The 20,723-nt window shown below is 39.4% G+C and overlaps 1 protein-coding gene across 1 annotated transcript in view; it reads left to right on the forward strand.

The window, feature by feature from the left end:
- LOC148522686 (uncharacterized) overlaps positions 1–20,723 on the forward strand; it is a 115,014-nt gene that overhangs the window by 78,257 nt on the left and 16,034 nt on the right. Inside the window, 8 exon segments of the mRNA XM_088473891.1 lie at positions 882–947; positions 5,009–5,199; positions 5,249–5,342; positions 8,720–8,791; positions 11,087–11,096; positions 11,099–11,148; positions 12,740–12,805; positions 14,585–14,732. Coding sequence (XP_088330017.1) covers positions 882–947; positions 5,009–5,199; positions 5,249–5,342; positions 8,720–8,791; positions 11,087–11,096; positions 11,099–11,148; positions 12,740–12,805; positions 14,585–14,732 — 697 coding nt within the window.

The raw sequence follows: 20,723 nt of genomic DNA on the forward strand, positions 1-20,723 counted from the left end.
ACACTACACAAGGGATACACACTACACAAAGGACTCACACTACACAAAGGACACACACTACACAAAGGAGACATACTACACAAAGGACACACACTACACAAAGATACATACTACACAAAGGACACACTACACAAAGGACACACACTACATAAAGATACATACTTCACAAAGGGCACACTACACAAAGGACACACACTACACAAAGGAGACATACTACACAAAGGACACACACTACACAAAGAAGACTTACTACACAAAGGACACTTACTACACAAAGGATACACACTATACAAAGATACATACAACACAAAGGAGTGACATTACACAAATGGCACATACTACACAAAGGAGACACACTACACAAAGGACGCATCCTACACAAAGATGCATACTACACACACTACACAAAGGATACACACTACACAAAGATACATACTACACAAAGGAGACACACTACAAAAAGGGCACATACTACACAAAGGACACACTACACAAAGGATACACACTACACAAAGGAGACATACTACACAAAGGACACACTACACAAAGGACATATCCTACACAAAGGGCACATACTACACAAAGGACATACACTACACAAAGATACATACTACACAAAGGACACACACTACACAAAGGAGACATACTACACAGAGGACCCACACTACAAAAGATACATATTACACAAAGACACACTACACAAAGGATATACACTACACAAAGGACACATCCTACACAAAGGAGACACACTACACAAAGATACATAGTACACAAAGGACACACACTACACAAAGATACATACTACACAAAGGAGACACACCACACAAAGGGCACACTACACAAAGGACACACACTACACAAAGGACACATCCTACACAAAGATACATACTACACAAAGGAGACACAATACACAAAGGGCACATACTACACAAAGGACACACACTACACAAAGGACACACACAACATAAAGGACACATCCTACACAAAGATACATATTACACAAAGGACACACACTACACAAAGGACACATCCTACTCAAAGATACATACTACACAAAGGAGACACACTACACAAAGGACACACACTACTCAAAGATACACACTACACAAAGGACACACTATACAAACAACACACACTACACAAAGGATACATACTACACAAAGGAGACACACTACACAAAGGGCACACTACACAAAGATACATACTACACAAAGGATACAAACTACACAAAGGACAAACTCTACACAAAGGAGACATACTACACAAAGGGCACACACTACACAAAGTATTCACACTACACAAAGATACATACTACACAAAGGAGAAACACTACACAAAGGGCACATACAACACAAAGAACACACACTACACAAAGGATACACACTACACAAAGGACACATCCTACACAAAGATACATACTACACAAAGGAGACACACTACACAAAGGGCACACACTACACAAAGGACACACTACACAAAGAAACATACTACACAAAGGACACACACTACACAAAGGATACACACCACACAAAGATACATACTACACAAAGGAGACACACTACACAAAGGGCACACTACACAAAGGACACACACTACCCAAAGGACACACTACACAAAGGATACACACTACACAAAGGACACATCCTACACAAAGATATATACTACACAAAGGACACACACTACACAAAGGATACACACCACACAAAGATACATCCTACACAAAGGAGACACACTACACAAAGGGCACATAGTACACAAAGGACTTACACTACACAAATATACATATTACACAAAGGACACACACTACACAAAGGATACACACTACGCAAAGGACACATCCAACACAAAGGAGACACACTACAGAAAGAAGACATACTATACAAAGGACACACACTACACAAAGATACCTAATACACAAAAGACACACTATACAAAGGACACACTACACAAAGGACACATCCTACACAAAGATACATACTACACAAAGGAGACACACTACACAAAGGGCACATACTACACAAAGGACACACACCACACAAAGGACACACACTACAAAAAAGACACATCCTACACAAAGATACATACTACACAAAGGACACACACTACACAAAGGACACATCCTACACAAAGATACATACTACACAAAGGAGACACACTACACAAAGGGCATATATTACACAAAGAACACACTACACAAAGGACACAAACTACACAAATGGCACATACTACATAAAGGACACACACTACACAAAGGACACTACACAAAGGATACACACTACACAAAGGACACATTCTACACAAAGATACATACTACACAAAGGAGACACACTACACAAAGGGCACACACTACACAAAGATAAATGCTACACAAAGGCTACACACTACACAAAGGACACATCCTACACAAAGATACATACTACATAAAGGAGACACACTACACAAAGGGCACACTACACAAATGACACACTCTACCCAAAGATACATACTACACAAAGGACACACACTACACAAAGGATACACACTACACAAAGGACACATGCTACACAAATATACATATTACACAAATGAGATACACTACACAAAGGACAAACACTACACAGATACTACACAAAGGACACACACTACACCGAGGATACACACTACACAAAGGATACACACTACACAAAGAACACATCCTACACAAAGATACATACTACACAAAGGAGACACACTACACAAAGGACACACACTACACAAAGATACATACTACACAAAGTACACACTACACAAAGGATACACACTACACAAAGTACACGCTACACAAAGGATACACACTACACAAAGGACACACACTACACAAAGATACATACTACACAAAGGAGACACACTACAGGAACGGCACATACTACACAAAGTAGACATACTACACAAAGGACACACACTACAGAAAGACACATACTACACAAAGGACACAATACACAAAGATACATACTACAAAAAGGACACACTACACAAAGGACACACACTACATAAAGATACATACTACACAAAGGGCACACTACACAAAGGACACACACTACACAAAGGACACACACTACACAAAGAAGACTTACTACACAAAGCACACTTACTACACAAAGGATACACACTATACAAAGATACATACTACACAAAGGAGTGACATTACACAAATGGCACATACTACACAAAGGACATACACTACAGAAAGATACATACTACACACACTACACAAAGGACACACACTACACAAAGGATACACACTACACAAAGTTACATACTACACTAAGGAGACACACTACAAACAAGGGCACATACTACACAAAGGACACACTACACAAAGGATACACACTACACAAAGGAGGCATACTACACAAAGGACACACTACACAAAGGACACATCCTACACAAAGATACATACTACACAAAGGAGATACAATACACAAAGGACATACACTACACAAATGACACACACTACACAAAGGAGACATACTACACAAAGGACACACACTACACAAAGGATACACACTACAAAAGATACATTACACAAAGACACACTACACAAAGGTTACACACTACACAAAGGACACATCCTACACAAAGGACACACACTACACAAAGATACATACTACACAAAGTAGACACAACACACAAAGGGCACACTACACAAAGGACACACACTACACAAAGGATACACACTACACAATGGACACATCCTACACAAAGATACATACTACACAAAGGACACACACTACACAAAGGACACATCCTACACAAAGATACATACTACACAAAGAAGACACATTACACAAAGGGCAGATACTACACAAAGGACACACACTACTCAAAGATACACACTACACAAAGGACACACACTATACAAAGGACACACAATACACACAGATACATACTACACAAAGGAGACACACTACACAAAGGGCATATATTACACAAAGAACACACTACACAAAGGACACAAACTACACAAATGGCACATACTACATAAAGGACACACACTACACAAAGGACACTACACAAAGGATACACACTACACAAAGGACACATCCTACACAAAGTTACATACTACACAAAGGAGACACACTACACAAAGGGCTCACACTACACAAAGATACATGCTACACAAAGGATACACACTACACAAAGGACACATCCTACACAAAGATACATACTACATAAAGGAGACACACTACGCAAAGGGCACACTACACGAATGACACACTCTACACAAAGATACATACTACACAAAGGACACACACTACACAAAGGACACATCCTACACAAATATACATATTACACAAATGAGATACACTACACAAAGGACAAACACTACACAGATACTACACAAAGGACACACACTACACAGAGGATACACACTACACAAAGGATACACACTACACAAAGAATACATCCTACACAAAGATACATACTACACAAAGGAGACACACTACACAAAGGACACACACTACACAAAGATACATACTACACAAAGTACACACTACACAAAGGACACACACTACACAAAGTACACGCTACACAAAGGATACACACTACACAAAGGACACACACTACACAAAGATACATACTACACAAAGGAGACACACTACACAAAGGATACACTACACAAAAATACATACTACACAAAGGAGACACAGTATACAAAGGGCACACACTACACAAAGGACACACACTACACAAAGGAGACATACTACACAAAGGACACACACTACACAAAGGATACACACTACACAAAGGTACTACACAAATGGCACATACTATACAAAGGACATCCTACACAAAAATACATACTCCACAAAGGAGACACACTACACAAAGGGCACATACTACACAAAGAACACACACTGCACAAAGGACACACACTACACAAAGGAGACATACTACACAAAGGACACACACTACACAAAGATACATAATACACAAAGGACACACACTACACAAAGGATACACACTGCACAAAGGATACACACTTCACAAAGGAAACAATACTCAAAGGAAACAGACTACACAAAGGAAACATCCTACACAAAAGAGACACACTACACAAAGATACATACTACACAAAGGACACACACTACACAAATATACATACTACACAAAGGACACACACTATATAAAGATACATACTACACAAAGGGCACACATTACACAAAGGACACATCCTACACAAAGGACACACTACACAAAGGATACACACTACACAAAGATACATACTACACAAAGGTGACACTACACAAAGGGCACATACTACACAAAGGATACAAACTACACAAAGGACACACTCTACACAAAGGAGACATACTACACAAAGGGCACACACTACACAAAGTATTCACACTACACAAAGATACATACTACACAAAGGAGACACACTACACAAAGGGCACATACAACACAAAGAACACACACTACACAAAGGATACACACTACACAAAGGACACATCCTACACAAAGATACATACTACACAAAGGAGACACACTACACAAAGGGCACACACTACACAAAGGACACACTACACAAAGAAACATACTACACAAAGGACACACACTACACAAAGGATACACACCACACAAAGATACATACTACACAAAGGAGACACACTACACAAAGGGCACACTACACAAAGGACACACACTACCCAAAGGACACACTACACAAAGGATACACACTACACAAAGGACACATCCTACACAAAGATATATACTACACAAAGGACACACACTACACAAAGGATACACACCACACAAAGATACATCCTACACAAAGGAGACACACTACACAAAGGGCACATAGTACACAAAGGACTTACACTACACAAATATACATATTACACAAAGGACACACACTACACAAAGGATACACACTACGCAAAGGACACATCCAACACAAAGGAGACACACTACAGAAAGAAGACATACTATACAAAGGACACACACTACACAAAGATACCTAATACACAAAAGACACACTATACAAAGGACACACTACACAAAGGACACATCCTACACAAAGATACATACTACACAAAGGAGACACACTACACAAAGGGCACATACTACACAAAGTACACACACCACACAAAGGACACACACTACAAAAAAGACACATCCTACACAAAGATACATACTACACAAAGGACACACACTACACAAAGGACACATCCTACACAAAGATACATACTACACAATGGAGACACACTACACAAAGGGCATATATTACACAAAGAACACACTACACAAAGGACACAAACTACACAAATGGCACATACTACATAAAGGACACACACTACACAAAGGACACTACACAAAGGATACACACTACACAAAGGACACATTCTACACAAAGATACATACTACACAATGGAGACACACTACACAAAGGGCACACACTACACAAAGATAAATGCTACACAAAGGATACACACTACACAAAGGACACATCCTACACAAAGATACATACTACATAAAGGAGACACACTACACAAAGGGCACACTACACAAATGACACACTCTACCCAAAGATACATACTACACAAAGGACACACACTACACAAAGGATACACACTACACAAAGGACACATGCTACACAAATATACATATTACACAAATGAGATACACTACACAAAGGACAAACACTACACAGATACTACACAAAGGACACACACTACACCGAGGATACACACTACACAAAGGATACACACTACACAAAGAACACATCCTACACAAAGATACATACTACACAAAGGAGACACACTACACAAAGGACACACACTACACAAAGATACATACTACACAAAGTACACACTACACAAAGGATACACACTACACAAAGTACACGCTACACAAAGGATACACACTACACAAAGGACACACACTACACAAAGATACATACTACACAAAGGAGACACACTACAGGAACGGCACATACTACACAAAGTAGACATACTACACAAAGGACACACACTACAGAAAGACACATACTACACAAAGGACACAATACACAAAGATACATACTACAAAAAGGACACACTACACAAAGGACACACACTACATAAAGATACATACTACACAAAGGGCACACTACACAAAGGACACACACTACACAAAGGACACACACTACACAAAGAAGACTTACTACACAAAGCACACTTACTACACAAAGGATACACACTATACAAAGATACATACTACACAAAGGAGTGACATTACACAAATGGCACATACTACACAAAGGAGACACACTACACAAAAGACACACACTACACAAAGGACACATCCTACACAAAGATACATACTACAAACACTACACAAAGGACACACACTACACAAAGGATCCACACTACACAAAGATACATACTACACAAAGGAGACACACTACAAAAAGGGCACATACTACACAAAGGACACACTACACAAAGGATACACACTACACAAAGGAGACATACTACACAAAGGACACACTACACAAAGGACACATCCTACACAAAGATACATACTACACAAAGGGCACATACTACACAAAGGACATACACTACACAAAGGATACACACTACACAAAGATACATACTACAGAAAGGGCACATACTACACAAAGGACACACTACACAAAGGACACACACTACACAAAGATACAAACTACACAAAGGAGACACTAAACAAAGGGCACATACTACACAAAGGACACACACTACACAAAGGATACACACTACAAAAGATACATATTACACAAAGACACACTACACAAAGGACACATCCTACACAAAGGCGACACACTACACAAAGGACACACTACACAAAGATACATACTACACAAAGGAGACACACTACACAAAGGGCATATACTACACAAAGAACACACTACACAAAGGATACACACTACACAAAGGACACACACTACACAAAGGACACACACTACACAAAGGAGACATACTACACAAAGGACACACACTACACAAAGATACATACTACACAAAGGACACACTACACAAAGGACACACACTACATAAAGATACATACTACACAAAGGGCACACTACACAAAGGACACACACTACACAAAGGAGACATACTACACAAAGGACACACACTACACAAAGAAGACTTACTACACAAAGGACACTTACTACACAAAGGATACACACTATACAAAGATACATACTACACAAAGGAGTGACATTACATAAATGGAACATACTACACAAAGGAGACACACTACACAAAGGACACACACTACACAAAGGATGCATCCTACACAAAGATACATACTACACACACTACACAAAGGACACACACTACACAAAGGATACACACTACACAAAGATACATACTACACAAAGGAGACACACTACAAAAAGGGCACATACTACACAAAGGATACACACTACACAAAGGATACACACTACACAAAGGAGACATACTACACAAAGGACACACTACACAAAGGACACAACCTACACAAAGGGCACATACTACACAAAGATACATACTACACAAAGGACACACACTACACAAAGGAGACATACTACACAAAGGACAAACACTTCAAAAGATACATATTACACAAAGACACACTACACAAAGAAGGATACACACTACACAAAGGACACATCCTACACAAAGGAGACACACTACACAAAGATACATACTACACAAAGGACACACACTACACAAAGATACATACTACACAAAGGAGACACACTACACAAAGGGCACATACTACACAAAGGACACACACCACACAAAAGATACACACTACAAAAAGGACACATCCTCCACAAAGATACATACTACACAAAGGACACACACTACACAAAGGACACATCCTACACAAAGATACATACTACACAAAGGAGACACACTACACAAAGGACACACACTACTCAAAGATACACACTACACAAAGGACACACTATACAAAGGACACACTACTCAAAGGATACATACTACACAAAGATACATACTACACAAAGGGCACACTACACAAAGATACATACTACACAAAGGACACAAACTACACAAAGGGCACATACTACATAAAGGACACACACTACACAAAGATACATACTACACAAAGGAGACACACTACACAAAGGACACACTACACAAAGAAGATATACTACACAAAGGACACACTACACAAAGGAGACAAACCACACAAAGGATACACACTACACAAAGATACATACTACACTAAGGAGACACACTACAAAAAAGGGCACATACTGCACAAAGGACACACTACACAAAGGATACAAACTACACAAAGAAGACAAACCACACAAAGGGCACATACTACATAAAGGACACACACTACACAAAGGACACTACAAAAAGAACACACACTACACAAAGGATACACACTACACAAAGGACACATCCTACACAAAGATACATACTACACAAAGGAGACACACTACACAAAGGGCACATTCTACACAAAGGACACACCACACAAAGGACACACACTACACAAGGGACACAGACTACACAAAGATACATACTACACAAAGGAGAGACACTACACAAAGGACACACACTACACAAAGGACGCATCCTACACAAAGATACATACTACACACACTACACAAAGGACACACACTACACAAAGGATACACACTACACAAAGATACATACTACACTAAGGAGACACACTACAAAAAAGGTCACATACTACACAAAGGACATACTACACAAAGGATACACACTACACAAAGGACACACAACACAAAGGATACACACTACACAAAGATACATACTACACAAAGGAGACACTACACAAAGGGCACATACTACACAAAGATACATACTACACAAAGGAGACACTACACAAAGGGCACATACTACACAAAGGATACACACTACAAAAGATACATATTACACAAAGGATACACACTACACAAAGGACACATCCAACACAAAGGAGACACACTACACAAAGGACCCACTACACAAAGGACACACTACACAATGATACATACTAAACACAGGAGACACACTACACAAAGTGCATATACTACACAAAGAACACACTAACAAAGGATACACAATACATAAAGGACACACACTACACAAAGGAGACATACAACACAAAGTACACACACTACACAAAGATACATACTACACAAAGGACACACACTACACAAAGATACATACTACACAAAGGAGTTTCATTACACAAATGGCACATACTACACAAAGGACATACACTACACAAAGATACATACTACACAAAGGACACACACTACAAAAAGGGCACATACTACACAAAGGACACACTACACAAAGGATACACACTACACAAATGAGACATACTACACAAAGGACACACTACACAAAGGACACATCCTACACAAAGAAACATACTACACAAAGGCGACACACTACACAAAGGACACACTACACAAAGATACATACTACACAAAGGAGACACACTACACAAAGGACACACACTACTCAAAGATACACACTACACAAAGGACACACTATACAAAGGACACACTACTCAAAGGATACATACTACACAAAGATACATACTACACAAAGGGCACACTACACAAAGATACATACTACACAAAGGACACAAACTACACAAAGGGCACATACTACATAAAGGACACACACTACACAAAGATACATACTACACAAAGGAGACACACTACACAAAGGACACACTACACAAAGAAGATATACTACACAAAGGACACACTACACAAAGGAGACAAACCACACAAAGGATACACACTACACAAAGATACATACTACACTAAGGAGACACACTACAAAAAAGGGCACATACTGCACAAAGGACACACTACACAAAGGATACAAACTACACAAAGAAGACAAACCACACAAAGGGCACATACTACATAAAGGACACACACTACACAAAGGACACTACAAAAAGGACACACACTACACAAAGGATACACACTACACAAAGGACACATCCTACACAAAGATACATACTACACAAAGGAGACACACTACACAAAGGGCACATTCTACACAAAGGACACACCACACAAAGGACACACACTACACAAGGGACACAGACTACACAAAGATACATACTACACAAAGGAGAGACACTACACAAAGGACACACACTACACAAAGGACGCATCCTACACAAAGATACATACTACACACACTACACAAAGGACACACACTACACAAAGGATACACACTACACAAAGATACATACTACACTAAGGAGACACACTACAAAAAAGGTCACATACTACACAAAGGACATACTACACAAAGGATACACACTACACAAAGGACACACAACACAAAGGATACACACTACACAAAGATACATACTACACAAAGGAGACACTACACAAAGGGCACATACTACACAAAGATACATACTACACAAAGGAGACACTACACAAAGGGCACATACTACACAAAGGATACACACTACAAAAGATACATATTACACAAAGGATACACACTACACAAAGGACACATCCAACACAAAGGAGACACACTACACAAAGGACCCACTACACAAAGGACACACTACACAATGATACATACTAAACACAGGAGACACACTACACAAAGTGCATATACTACACAAAGAACACACTAACAAAGGATACACAATACATAAAGGACACACACTACACAAAGGAGACATACAACACAAAGTACACACACTACACAAAGATACATACTACACAAAGGACACACACTACACAAAGATACATACTACACAAAGGAGTTTCATTACACAAATGGCACATACTACACAAAGGACATACACTACACAAAGATACATACTACACAAAGGACACACACTACAAAAAGGGCACATACTACACAAAGGACACACTACACAACGGATACACACTACACAAATGAGACATACTACACAAAGGACACACTACACAAAGGACACATCCTACACAAAGAAACATACTACACAAAGGCGACACACTACACAAAGGACACACTACACAAAGATACATACTACACAAAGGAGACACACTACACAAAGGGCATTTACTACACAAAGAACACACTACACAAAGGATACACACTACACAAAGGACTCACACTACACAAAGGACACACACTACACAAAGGAGACATACTACACAAAGGACACACACTACACAAAGATACATACTACACAAAGGACACACTACACAAAGGACACACACTACATAAAGATACATACTTCACAAAGGGCACACTACACAAAGGACACACACTACACAAAGGAGACATACTACACAAAGGACACACACTACACAAAGAAGACTTACTACACAAAGGACACTTACTACACAAAGGATACACACTATACAAAGATACATACTACACAAAGGAGTGACATTACACAAATGGCACATACTACACAAAGGAGACACACTACACAAAGGACGCATCCTACACAAAGATGCATACTACACACACTACACAAAGGATACACACTACACAAAGATACATACTACACAAAGGAGACACACTACAAAAAGGGCACATACTACACAAAGGACACACTACACAAAGGATACACACTACACAAAGGAGACATACTACACAAAGGACACACTACACAAAGGACATATCCTACACAAAGGGCACATACTACACAAAGGACATACACTACACAAAGATACATACTACACAAAGGACACACACTACACAAAGGAGACATACTACACAGAGGACCCACACTACAAAAGATACATATTACACAAAGACACACTACACAAAGGATATACACTACACAAAGGACACATCCTACACAAAGGAGACACACTACACAAAGATACATAGTACACAAAGGACACACACTACACAAAGATACATACTACACAAAGGAGACACACCACACAAAGGGCACACTACACAAAGGACACACACTACACAAAGGACACATCCTACACAAAGATACATACTACACAAAGGAGACACAATACACAAAGGGCACATACTACACAAAGGACACACACTACACAAAGGACACACACAACATAAAGGACACATCCTACACAAAGATACATATTACACAAAGGACACACACTACACAAAGGACACATCCTACTCAAAGATACATACTACACAAAGGAGACACACTACACAAAGGACACACACTACTCAAAGATACACACTACACAAAGGACACACTATACAAACAACACACACTACACAAAGGATACATACTACACAAAGGAGACACACTACACAAAGGGCACACTACACAAAGATACATACTACACAAAGGACACAAACTACACAAAGGGCACATACTACATAAAGGACACACACTACACAAAGGACACTACAAAAAGGACACACTACACAAAGGATACACACTACACAAAGGACACATACTACACTAAGATACATACTACACAAAGGAGACAGACTACACAAAGGGCACATTCTACACAAAGGACACACCACACAAAGGACACACACTACACAAGGGACACAGACTACACAAAGATACATACTACACAAAGGACACACACTACACAAAGATACATACTACACAAATGACACACTACACAAAGGACACATCCTACACAAATGACATATCCTACACAAAGATACATACTACACAAAGGAGACACACTACACAAAGGGCACATACTACACAAAGGACACACACTACACAAAGGATACAAACTACACCAAGGACATACTACACAAAGGACACACTACACAAAGGACACACACTACATAAAGATACATACTACACAAAGGGCACACTACACAAAGGACACACACTACATGAAGATACATACTACACAAAGGGCACACACTACACAAAGGAGACATACTACACAAAGGACACACTACACAAAGAAGACATACTACACAAAGGACACACTACACAAAGTATACACACTATACAAAGATACATACTATACAAAGGAGAGACACTACACAAATGGCACATACTACACAAAGGACACACACTACACAAAGGAGACACACTACACAAAGGACACACTACACAAAGGACACATCCTACACAAAGATACATACTACACAAAGGAGACACAATACACAAAGGGCACATACTACACAAAGGACACACACTACACAAAGATACATACTACACACACTACACAAAGGACACACACTACACAAAGGATACACACTACACAAAGATACATACTACACTAAGGAGACACACTACAAAAAAGGGCACATACTACACAAAGGACACACTACACAAAGGATACACACTACACTAAGGAGACATACTACACAAAGGACACACTACACAAAGGATACACACTACACAAAGATACATACTACACAAAGGAGACACTACACAAAGGGCACATACTACACAAAGATACATACTACACAAAGGAGACACTACAAAAAGGGCACATACTACACAAAGGATACACACTACAAAATATACATATTACACAAAGGATACACTCTACACAAAGGACACATTCTACACAAAGGAGACACACTACACAAAGGACACACTACACAAAGGACACACTACACAACGATACATACTAAACACAGGAGACACACTGCACAAAAGGCATATACTACACAAAGAACACACTACACAAAGGATACACACTACACAAAGAACACACACTACACAAAGGAGATATACTACACAAAGGACACACACTACACAAAGATACATACTACACAAAGGACACACACTACATAAAGATACATACTACACAAAGGGCACACACTACACAAAAGAGACATACTACACAAAGGACACACAATACACAAAGAAGACATACTACACAAAGGACACTTACTACACAAAGGATACACACTATACAAAGATACATACTACACATAGGAGTGACATTACACAAATGGCACATACTACACAAAGGACATACACTACACAAAGATACATACTACACAAAGGAGACACACTACAAAAAGGGCACATACTACACAAAGGACACACTACACAAAGGACACATCTTACACAAAGATACATACTACACAAAGGAGATACAATACACAAAGGTCATACACTACACAAAGGACACACACTACACAAAGGAGACATACTACACAAAGGACACACACTACACAAAGGATACACACTACAAAAGATACATTACACAAAGACACACTACACAAAGGTTACACACTACACAAAGGACACATCCTACACAAAGGACACACACTACACAAAGATACATACTACACAAAGTCAACACACCACACAAAGGGCACACTACACAAAGGACACACACTACACAAAGGACACACACTACACAAAGGACACACACTACACAAAGGACACTACACATAGGATACACACTACACAATGGACACATCCTACACAAAGATACATACTACACAAAGGAGACACACAACACAAAGGGCAGATACTACACAAAGAACACACTACACAAAGGACACAAACTACACAAATGGCACATACTACATAAAGGACACACACTACACAAAGGACACTACACATAGGATACACACTACACAATGGACACATCCTACACAAAGATACATACTACACAAAGGAGACACACTACACAAAGGTAACATACTACAAAAAGGACACACACCACACAAAAGATACACACTACACAAAGGACACACACTACAAAAAGGACACATCCTACACAAAGATACATACTACACAAAGGACACACACTACACAAAGGACACATCCTACACAAAGATACAAACTACACAAAGGAGACACACAACACAAAGGGCAGATACTACACAAAGAACACACTACACAAAGGACACAAACTACACAAATGGCACATACTACATAAAGGACACACACTACACAAAGGACACTACACATAGGATACACACTACACAAAGGACACATCCTACACAAAGATACATACTACACAAAGGAGACACACTACACAAAGGGCACACACTACACAAAGATACATGGTACACAAAGGATACACACTACACAAAGGACACATCCTACACAAAGATACATACTACATAAAGGAGACACACTACACAAAGGGCACACTACACAAATGACACACTACACAAAGATACATACTACATAAAGGAGACACACTACACAAAGGGCACACTACACAAATGACACACTACACAAAGATACATACTACACAAAGGACAAACACTACACAGATACTACACAAAGGACACACACTACACAGAGGATACACACTACACAAAGGATACACACTACACAAAGAACACATCCTACACAAAGATACATACTACACAAAGTACACACTACACAAAGGATACACACTACACAAAGTACACGCTACACAAAGGATACACATTACACAAAGGACACACACTACACAAAGATACATACTACACAAAGGAGACACACTACACGAAGGGAACATACTACACAAAGGACACACACTATACAAAGGACACACACTACACAAAGACACATACTACACAAAGGACACACTACAGAAAGGATACACTACACAAAAATACATACTACACAAAGGAGACACAGTACAGAAAGGGCACACACTACACAAAGGACACACACTACACAAAGGAGACATACTACACAAAGGAAACACACTACACAAAGGATACACACTACACAAAGGTACTACACAAAGGAGACACACTACACAAATGGCACATACTATACAAAGGACATCCTACACAAAAATACATACTCCACAAAGGAGACACACTACACAAAGGGCCCATACTACACAAAGAACACACACTACACAAAGGACACACAATACACAAAGGAGACATACTACACAAAGGACACACACTACACAAAGATACATACTACACAAAGGAGACAGACTACACAAAGGGCACATTCTACACAAAGGACACACCACACAAAGGACACACACTACACAAGGGACACAGACTACACAAAGATACATACTACACAAAGGACACACACTACACAAAGATACATACTACACAAATGACACACTACACAAAGGACACATCCTACACAAAGATACATACTACACAAAGGAGACACACTACACAAAGGGCACATACTACACAAAGGACACACACTACACAAAGGATACAAACTACACCAAGGACATCCTACACAAAGATACATACGACACAAAGGACACACACTACACAAAGATACATACTACACAAAGGACACACTACACAAAGGACACACACTACATGAAGATACATACTACACAAAGGGCACACACTACAAAAAGGAGACATACTACACAAAGGACACACTACACAAAGAAGACATACTACACAAAGGACACACTACACAAAGAAGACATACTACACAAAGGACACACTACACAAAGTATACACACTATACAAAGATACATACTATACAAAGGAGAGACACTACACAAATGGCACATACTACACAAAGGACACACACTACACAAAGGAGACACACTACACAAAGGACACACTACACAAAGGACACATCCTACACAAAGATACATACTACACAAAGGAGACACAATACACAAAGGGCACATACTACACAAAGGACACACACTACACAAAGATACATACTACACACACTACACAAAGGACACACACTACACAAAGGATACACACTACACAAAGATACATACTACACTAAGGAGACACACTACAAAAAAGGGCACATACTACACAAAGGACACACTACACAAAGGATACACACTACACTAAGGACACATACTACACAAAGGACACACTACACAAAGGATACACACTACACAAAGATACATACTACACAAAGGAGACACTACACAAAGGGCACATACTACACAAAGATACATACTACACAAAGGAGACACTACACAAAGGGCACATACTACACAAAGGATACACACTACAAAATATACATATTACACAAAGGATACACTCTACACAAAGGACACATTCTACACAAAGGAGACACACTACACAAAGGACACACACTACACAAAGGATACACACTACAAAAGATACATTACACAAAGACACACTACACAAAGGTTAAACACTACACAAAGGACACATCCTACACAAAGGACACACACTACACAAAGATACATACTACACAAAGTAGACACACCACACAAAGGGCACACTACACAAAGGACACACACTACACAAAGGACACACACTACACAAAGGATACACACTACACAATGGACACATCCTACACAAAGATACATACTACACAAAGGAGACACACTACACAAAGGGAACATACTACACAAAGGACACACACCACACAAAAGATACACACTACACAAAGGACACACACTACAAAAAGGACACATCCTACACAAAGATACATACTACACAAAGGACACACACTACACAAAGGACACATCCTACACAAAGATACAAACTACACAAAGGAGACACACAACACAAAGGGCAGATACTACACAAAGAACACACTACACAAAGCACACAAACTACACAAATGGCACATACTACATAAAGGACACACACTACACAAAGGACACTACACATAGGATACACACTACACAAAGGACACATCCTACACAAAGATACATACTACACAAAGGAGACACACTACACAAAGGGCACACACTACACAAAGATACATGGTACACAAAGGATACACACTACACAAAGGACACATCCTACACAAAGATACATACTACATAAAGGAGACACACTACACAAAGGGCACACTACACAAATGACACACTACACAAAGATACATACTACACAAAGGACACACACTACACAAAGGACACATCCTACACAAATATACATATTACACAAATGAGATACACTACACAAAGGACAAACACTACACAGATACTACACAAAGGACACACACTTCACAGAGGATACACACTACACAAAGGATACACACTACACAAAGAACACATCCTACACAAAAATACATACTACACAAAGTACACACTACACAAAGGACACACACTACACAAAGTACACGCTACACAAAGGATACACACTACACAAAGGACACACACTACACAAAGATACATACTACACAAAGGAGACACACTACACGAAGGGAACATACTACACAAAGGACACACACTATACAAAGGACACACACTACACAAAGACACATACTACACAAAGGACACACTACAGAAAGGATACACTACACAAAAATACATACTACACAAAGGAGACACAGTACACAAAGGGCACACACTACACAAAGGACACACACTACACAAAGGAGACATACTACACAAAGGAAACACACTACACAAAGGATACACACTACACAAAGGTACTACACAAAGGAGACACACTACACAAATGGCACATACTATACAAAGGACATCCTACACAAAAATACATACTCCACAAAGGAGACACACTACACAAAGGGCCCATACTACACAAAGAACACACACTACACAAAGGACACACACTACACAAAGGAGACATACTACACAAAGGACACACACTACACAAAGATACATAATACACAAAGGACACACACTACACAAAGGATACACCCTGCACAAAGGATACACACTTCACAAAGGAAACAATACACAAAGGAAACACACTACACAAAGGAAACATCCTACACAAAAGAGACACACACTACACAAAGATACATACTACACAAAGGACACACACTACACAAAGGACACACTACATAAAGATACATACTACACAAAGGGCACACACTACACAAAGGACACATCCTACACAAAGGACACACTACACAAAGGATACACACTACACAAAGATACATACTACACAAAGGTGACACTACACAAAGGGCAAATACTACACAAAGGATACAAACTACACAAAGGACACACACTACACAAAGGAGACATACTACACAAAGGGCACACACTACACAAAGGATTCACACTACACAAAGATACATACTACACAAAGGAGACACACTACACAAAGGGCACATACAACACAAAGAACACACACTACACAAAGGATACACACTACACAAAGGACACATCCTACACAAAGATACATACTACACAAAGGAGACACACTACACAAAGGGCACACACTACACAAAGGACACACTACACAAAGAAACATACTACACAAAGGACACACACTACACAAAGGATACACACCACACAAAGATACATACTACACAAAGGAGACACACTACACAAAGGGCACACTACACAAAGGATACACACACTACACAAAGGACACACTACACAAAGGATACACACTACACAAAGGACACATCCTACACAAAGATATATACTACACAAAGGACACACACTACACAAAGGATACACACCACACAAAGATACATACTACACAAAGGAGACACACTACACAAAGGATACACAGTACAAAAAGGACACATCCTACACAAAGGAAACACACTACACAAAGGGCACATAGTACACAAAGGACTTACACTACACAAATATACATATTACACAAAGGACACACACTACACAAAGGATACACACTACGCAAAGGACACATCCTACACAAAGGAGACACACTACAGAAAGGCACATACTATACAAAGGACACACACTACACAAAGATACATAATACACAAAAGACACACTATACAAAGGACACACTACACAAAGGACACATCCTACACAAAGATACATACTACGCAAAGGAGACACACTACACAAAGGGCACAAACTACACAAAGGACATACACCACACAAAAGATACACACTACACAAAGGACACACACTACAAAAAGGACACATCCTACACAAAGATACATACTACACAAAGGACACA

The sequence above is a fragment of the Taudactylus pleione genome, unplaced genomic scaffold (genome assembly GCF_031769625.1).
Source record: "Taudactylus pleione unplaced genomic scaffold, aTauple2 ptg000144l, whole genome shotgun sequence".
In the NCBI taxonomy this organism is placed as follows: Eukaryota; Metazoa; Chordata; class Amphibia; order Anura; family Myobatrachidae; genus Taudactylus; species Taudactylus pleione.